General features: G+C 43.8%; 1 protein-coding gene across 1 annotated transcript in view; it reads right to left on the bottom strand.

The window, feature by feature from the left end:
- Window positions 1–8127, bottom strand: part of LOC108802363 (probable carboxypeptidase X1) — a 55307-nt gene that overhangs the window by 32761 nt on the left and 14419 nt on the right. The window contains exons 3-4 of the mRNA XM_018574226.1: window positions 4047–4186; window positions 1170–1254 (exon numbers count right to left, since the gene is read on the bottom strand). Of these exons, the coding sequence (XP_018429728.1) occupies window positions 1170–1254; window positions 4047–4186 (225 nt within the window). The remainder of the gene's footprint in view (window positions 1–1169; window positions 1255–4046; window positions 4187–8127) is intronic.

The raw sequence follows: 8127 nt of genomic DNA, 5'->3' as shown, positions 1-8127 counted from the left end.
CCCGTCTTATCCCCGCACCATCTGAATACACACAGCTCGCCCACAATCAAATGAGAAACAGACTTCGGTCTAACCAGAACCTCTCAGTCTATAAGCGGTTATTGTTCAGATGCTTCACAATCTCGGCCACATACAAATAACACTGAGATATATAATTTAAAAAATTAAACCTTTTGCTGCACTACAAATTTTAAACAGCTGATTTCAAATGGAAGCGCTCAAATTGCCTTTATCTTAGAGGGCCTGTCCACCCAAAAAGTTTTTGTTTTAATTACGAGTGGAGCCTGGTGGGAGTCAGTAAGTCATGGATTCCCCCAGTAAATGCATCTACATCGATCCGATCGCTTTGTAATGTGACAATGTTATTGGAAAAGGAAAACAAGAATGGAAAGTTATCATGTTATAATCAGTAAATTGCACCATAAACCATACGACTGGCTGGAAAATGATCAGAATTCTGCAAGCTAGGGATGCACCGATACCGATACTAGTATCGGTATCGGTGCCGATACCGAGTATTTGGGGGAGTACTCGTACTCGCCCAAATGCTCCGATACCTAGCACGAGTACTTCCGGTATCAGGAAGCTGGGCAGCGCATTATTACACGCTGCCCGGTTTCCTGATTAGCCATGGAGCTGACTTCTCAGCCAATTAGGAAGCCGGGTAGCGTGCAATGACGCACTGCCCGGCTTCCCGATTGGTCAGGAAGCTAGCAAATCCGGAAGCCGGGCGCCGTGTAATGACGCAGCGCCCGGCATTCTGATTGGCCGGGAAGCCGGCATCATGCTCCCTCGTCATCTCATGAATCATAATATTAAGAAAGCATTAGTTTGTATTGCTTTAAAAAAAATGTGACCTGTCCCTTTAACAAAAAGTATCGGTAATTGGTATCTGCGAGTACTTGATCAAAAGTATCGGTACTCGTACTCGGTCTTAAAAAAGTGGTATGGGTGCATCCCTACTGGAAACCTATCCTATCGGATCCTACAAAATCAGATCAATCTAAAACAAACAATCACAATGGTAGTGACATCAAATTTATAATTGCTAGAATTGATTAGAATATTGAAAAAATATTATATATAATATAAGTCTATAAATAATTAGTATACAGCATTTACAGTCCATATGAGACAATGAACCAATGGTATGGGATGTATCCTCTTACCACTTCCTCTGTCCCGTTCTTGCAGGTCTTCCATGTATGAGTGTCATTGCTGACCTGGACCTTGTAAGATGTCACCCAGTCATCCCTGGAAAGAAAACAGATAGCAGATATCAAAACAAAGTATGTCCCATTGCACTCCTGACCGGAAAAAACCCTGAAATCAGGGGGGGGGGGATGTGCTGCATGTAAAGGCAGATGCCTTCAAGTTACATGAAATCGATAGAAAGCCACTCGCACGCCAACTTGATACTTGTTAAATCTCTTTATTGACCATAGTAGTGTCACATTGTAAAGTGACGTTTCAGAACTATGTTTGCCTGAGGAAGGGACCAGATGGTTCGGAAACATCGCTTTGCCATGTGACGCTACTATGGTCAATAAAGAGATTGACCAAGTATCAAGTTGGAGTGTAAGTGACTTTCTATCAATTTCATATTGCAGATATGGCATGGCATAATTTGAACACAAATTGTAAATGACTGCAGGATTTGTCGAGTTTGTCCCTTCCCATTAAACCAGAATAAATACACAGACCAAGCGACATGGATTTGAAATGGCCCCAGCAGCCCATTAGGTAACCACAATGAAACAACTGACAATATAATAGATGACCAAAATGAACCATTCTCAATAAATAACATGAAAACTGTTGGATTCTAAGGGAGGGTCTTTGGAGTCCACTAGTCCAAAGGTTTGACTGTCAACCCTCTCCACAGCTACACCCTACCTGATCGACCAATTTGACCATTTTCTGCCATCCTAAGTGGTCAACACATGGATACCATAACACCAGATGGGCCCAACATTTTGTAACCATCCCACTACTCCACAGATCCCCAAAGACTCCCTACCTGCCAAGCGGCTGTGATAAAAATTTCTTTAATCTAACCCAGTTGACTTGAAAGGTGGACGGGTGGGACAACTGTCTCCTCTTGTCCATGCTTCTGGAATGATCTCCCAACCATCACCACAACTCCTACACCAGAAGCTTCTCTAAAGCACTTGACTGTCAACCTTCAATCCGGTAAGGCTTCTTGCACCTACACTGTCCTCTTACATTTTAACTCTTTCTTGGCACTATTCACCTCCCCCCTCCCCCAATCATGAAGCCCCTCCCCAATAATTTTTTCCCGGGTCTGTCTTTGTTTTTTGGAACTATCCCACTATTCCACAGATGCCCAAAGAAGCCCTAACCACCAACTGAAGCATGATTCATTTTCCTTTCATGTAACCCTACAAATTTATCTGGAATGATCTCCCAGCCATCACCACAGTCCAACACCTGCAACTTCTCCTAACCACTTGACCATCAACCTCCAATCAGGCAAGGTCTCTTACTCTGTCCTCTTACATTTTAACTTTTTCTGGGGACTACCCCACCCAGTCATGTTGCCCTTGCATTAATTTTATTCTCCCAGGTCTGTTTTTGTTCTATAGCTGGAAAAGGTCGCCTGCAGTTTTCTCCAGTTTATAACATTCAGCTGTGGGAAGTTTCTGTGTCCAGGTGTAAAAAAAATGCTGAACACTGGTAAAAAAAAATGACTACAAAGTGAAACAAAAATGTAAAACAAAATTCATCACCAACCTGGTTCCTCCTCCAGTTACCTTCCATGGAAAATAGCAGATAATGGTTTTGGATGGTGTTTACTTTTTACAGACTTTTCAGGAGGAAAAACTTTAACAAATTTGTAAATTCTTCCCATTAATTGATCAATTTTACCATTATGAAGTAGGCAGCACTGCTGAAAAGCATATTCTCCCTTCCACCAACATCAAGTTGGACCTTTGATGAATACAGGTTCTCTGATAGGGAAGGCACTGACAGTGCATGTGTACTGGGCCCATCAGGTCAAGAGGGGAACCCAGCCCTGATAGGGGCAGCCCCATGGGGCGGAACAGTGGAATATACTGAGACACAAAATATAAAACCAAAGCATATAAACAGAGGGGAACTTGTGCACTGGCCCACCTGAGGAACTGCTGCCCTGTGAATATGAGGCAGAGATCAGACATACCGACCCTCATCACAACATACAGTATGTGTCAATCTGCATGCATACCTGATTGCTGCTTCCCCAGATCACAATGCAAGCACCCCTGGGGGGGGGGGGGGGGGGGCACTGTCAGGTAGGCTATACGGAGCTCCATGATTTTTAATGGTGGTTATGGATGAATAGACCCTTATATAATACAGGCAGATGATCTGAGATCTTGTAAATACTTCAGTCAGGGATTCCCCACTGGCACAGTGGCCTGGGCTGGGCTCTCTCTCTCGGCCATGAGTCACTGTAGAGGTTTAATAAAGGATGTAGGCTAAAATCCAAGTCTGCTCTAGGCAGCCCTTTCACAGCATCTGCATAATCATTGTCTTGACGTGGCAAAATGAAATTAAAGTGTAACCAAACTGCTAAAATAAAACATTTCTAGAAGGTAAATTTTTTACATAGTATCTTCTGCCAAAGAGAGCATGGTCTGTATGATGTCCATTCCCTTCTCATTCCCAGCACCAGTCAGATGCTGAGGACAGAGCCAGGTGCCAGAATGATGAAACTTCTGTGTTCAGAGTCAGACGCAGCCAGCAATTACTTCATCAGTATCAGCCCAGTGCCCAGCAAAGAGAGACAAGGGACCCAGAAAAGCAACAGAAAAGATGGCAACAGTGTGGACGCAGAGATGACCTAAGAGAGTCTGGATTGATCATCACTGGAGTAGGGTGGTCTCTAGTGTACTGTGCATACATGCCCATTATGGCACCCAGTGAACTTTAGTTCCAATTTAAAAATTAAAAATAAAATAATGTAATTTCTACACCCGTGTAGACGGGTCACCGGAATGGCCCTGAAGGTGTGTCCAGCAGGAGCTGTGTGGTATACTCACGTCCATATTGAGTTCTTGCCCTGAGTGATGACTCCAGTAAAGCGAGTTAGTCTCCTGGCATCCACTTCCAACCACTGATTCTTGTTCTTCTCACCCGCGCACCAGGCACCATCGTAGAGGTCGTCATCATAGATCCCAGACTGAGAGAGTAGAAGAGAACGTATAAGAGACTTATGTTTCCTAACTAGGGGGATTCCTGCAGATGAGGAATGGGGCACACATACAACGCTCCAATGTGTATCTTTTCACAGAAGAGTCTATATGTCTCTGGATGTTGGAGGACTCTGCACCTTCCTCTATCTAACTCTCCTCTCCTGAAATACTCTGTACTGATGGAGGACTCTTCTCCTTACTCTATCTAACTCTCCTCTCCTGAAATACTCTGTACTGATGGAGGACTCTTCTCCTTACTCTATCCAACTCTCCTCTTCTGAAGTATACTTTTCTGCTGGAGGACTCTCCTTTTTCTTTATATAAATATAATTTCCTAAAATTCTTTAAACTGCTGGATAACTCTTTTCCTTCCTCTATCTCTATCTAACTCTCCTCACCTGAAACTCTCTGAACTGCCAGAGGACTCTTCTCTTTCCTCTATCTAACTCTCCTATCCTGAAATATTCTTTTCTGCTGAAGAACTCTTCAACTTCCTCTATCCAACTCTCCTCTTCTGAAGTATGCTTTTCTGTTGGAGGACTCTCCTTTTTTCTTTATATAACTATTAGGGATGTATATTATATACAGGGCTTGAAAAATTTGGCGGTGTCTCACCAGTCAGTCAAAAATTTCACCAGTCAGCATGACCGGACTATAGCCTTGCAATATATGTTAAAAAATTTTGGGGACAGATAGAGGTTTCTTTTGTGACCCCACGGGGGGGTTATTTGTTTTTACTTTATAATGAAAAAAGTACCATAAATGTAAAAAAATAAAAAAAAAAGTTTCCCTATGTTATAAAACATTTATTCTTACCCATATTTTTAGTACAACATAAAAGTCGGGGTCACGTCGTGTAAATAGACACCAAACATGTCAAGCCTTAAAATTGCGTGCACCCGCAAAATCGCAAAAAACGCCCATACGCGACGATTAAAATGCTTTTACTGCTCATCAGTTTAGTGTTATCAGTGATTGATGGCTCTAGAATTATTGCTCTCATTCCGACATTTGCGGCGATATGTAACATGTGCAGCACTATAGGCGCAATCGTCGTTTTCGCACGTAGGCGCAACCAACGCATATCTACGTGTGTATGTGGGGGGCGGGGGACTTAAAAAAATGTTTTCTTTTTTAATTTTTTTTATGCTTTATTTATTTTTTTATGATTCTTTAATTTTTATATTACTTTTTTTTTTAACACAACTTTATTGCTATTACATGGGGGGCTAAGAAGCCCCCTATGTGATAGCTAATTTGCATGACAGGTCCTCTTAATGGAGACATCAGGGGTCTCCAAGACCCCTAAAGTCACCTAAGGACCCCCAGAGAAGCTGATGAGGCAGAGATCGGCTTCATCAGCTTCTGTAGCTGGAGAGTGACACTGAATGCAGGAAGTGATGTAATATACATCACTTCCTGCATTCGGGGACTGAGAGGAGATCAAAGGGAGTTCGTGTACTGAACTCCCTTTGATCTCCTGTCACAGAGCCGTGCCGGTCCCGGCCGCATCGGGCACAGCGGATCTCGGGACCGGCAACGGCAGTGACAGCTTCTGACACAAGCGATCGAGCGTCTCTATAGACGCTCGATCGCTTGACTGTAAAGCTCCCGGCCGGCCGTGTAATTACAACGGCCGGCCTGGAAGCTGCTCGTCGGGCTCCACTGTCTGCTCGTCACAGACGAGCAGACGAGTGGATTTTCGAGCCCTGATTATATACTAGTATCGGTATCGGTGCCGATACCGAGTATTTGGGTGCGTACTCGTACTCGGCCAAATGCTCCGATACCTAGCACCAGTACTTCCTGTATCAGGAAGCCGGGCAGCACATCGGGAAGCCAGGCAGCGCGTCATTACACACTGCACGGTTTCCTGATTGGTCAGGAAACGGCTCCATGCTCTCTCGTCACTTGTGATGAGAGAGCATGGAGCCGACTTCCCGGCCAATCAGGAAGCCTGGTAGCGTGCAATGACGCGCTGCCCGGCTTCCCGATTGGTCAGAAAGCTAACAAATCCGGAAGCCGGGCGCCATGTAATGACGCAGCGCCCCGCATTCTGATTGGCCGGGAAGCCGGCGTCATGCTTCCTCGTCATCTCATGAATCATAATATTAAGAAAGTGACCTTAAAGCATTAGTTTGTGTTGCTTTACAAAAAATGTGACCTGTCCCTTTAAGAAAAAGTATCGGTAATTGGTATCTGCGAGTACTTGATCAAAAGTATCGGTACTCGTACTCGGTCTTAAAAAAGTGGTATCGGTGCATCCCTAATAACTATAAATAATACTCTAAACTGCTGGAGGACTCTTTTCCTCCCTCAATCTAACTCTCAACTCCTGAAATACTATTTTCTTCTGTAGGACTTTACTCCTTCCTCTATATAACTCTCCTCACCTGAAATTCTCAGAACAGCTGGAGGACTCTTCTCCTTTTTCTAACTCCACTATCCTGAAAAACTCTGAGCTGCTGGAGGACTCTTCTCCTTCTTCAATCTAAAGCTGCCCATACACCTTACGAATATCAGACGGATTTTTGTATGCGATCGTGTTTTCGTCCGATATTCGTAAGGTTGATGGGCAGTGTACAACCGCAAATACTGTACAATCGATCGACTTTTGACTAACCAGCAGCTTAGAAAACTTTGGTCGATCGTACGATTTTCACAAAGGTTGGTGGCGTTTCCATATGTCAAAATTCATACTATTTACACTGCTCATGCATGTGCAGATTAAAATAAGTGCGGTCGATTACCGCAATTCGTCCAGGTGCTTTCTTTTAATTACTGCTGATTCAACCTTGCGATAATTGGGGCGGGATGGGGCCGCCATACGAAAATCGTACGACGGTTGGATCTTCGGACGAAAAGTTTTGTCCGATGATCGCAAGGTGTATGGGCAGCTTTACTTTCCTCTCCGCAGATACCTCGTGCTGTTGGACGTCTCTTCTGTTTCCTCTATCTAACTCTACTTCTGTTCTTCTGGATGACGCTTCTCCCTCTATCTAACTCTCCTCTTCTGAAATACATTGTGCTGTTGGAGGTCTCTTCTCCTTCCTCTAGCTAGCTCTCCTTTCTCCTTTCCTCTCCTCTCCTGAATACTCTGAACTGCTGGAGGTATCTCCTTCCTCTAGCTAGCTCTCCTCTCCTGAATACTCTGAACTGCTGGATGTATCTCCTTCCTCTAGCTAGCTCTCCTCTCTTGAATACTCTGAACTGCTGGATGTATCTACTTCCTCTAGCTAGCTCTCCTTTCCTGAATACTCTGAACTGCTGGAGGTATCTTCTTCCTCTAGCTAGTTCTCCTTTCCTGAATGCTCTGAACTGCTGGAGGTATCTCCTTCCTCTAGCTGGCTCTCCTTTCCTGAATACTCTGAACTGTTGGAAGACTCTTCACTTTCCATTTTCCTCCTGAAATGCAGTAACTGTTTGTGCTTCTAATATAGACAAACATTCTCAGAACTAAAATCAACTCAGCAAAAAAAAAACCTATATTTCAGCCGAGATGAAATTTTGTTGAGAGCCCTTATAAACATGAATACAGCCGCCCTCACATTTTCCTGGAAAGCGGAGGAAACGGTCTATTTGCAGGACGTTTCCAGCTACAGAAAATGGAAAGCTTTTTCTGAGAGCAGCGCTCGATGTTACATGAAATGATTAATACCGCTGAACGTTACAAATCCTTCCCCACAATCCTGCGCCATATAAAAGTGGACAAATTGGTAACAATAAATAGGGTTCGTGTCGGGACAGCCAGATCATTGTTTGTTTGCATTTAAAAAAGCACCTCTTTCTTGCCACACATAAAATAACTAATGTTCCTGACATGACTGGAAGTTGAGGCAGGATAAATTGCATGGAGTATGAAACAAAGGCTGAGGACAGATACAACTGGTATGATAGGTATGATAGAAGAAACAGAGGTAGTGATGGG

Source organism: Nanorana parkeri, unplaced genomic scaffold (genome assembly GCF_000935625.1).
Source record: "Nanorana parkeri isolate BGI_ZX_2015 unplaced genomic scaffold, ASM93562v1 scaffold2828, whole genome shotgun sequence".
In the NCBI taxonomy this organism is placed as follows: domain Eukaryota; kingdom Metazoa; phylum Chordata; class Amphibia; order Anura; family Dicroglossidae; genus Nanorana; species Nanorana parkeri.
This window is presented reverse-complemented; position numbering and strand designations above follow the sequence as displayed.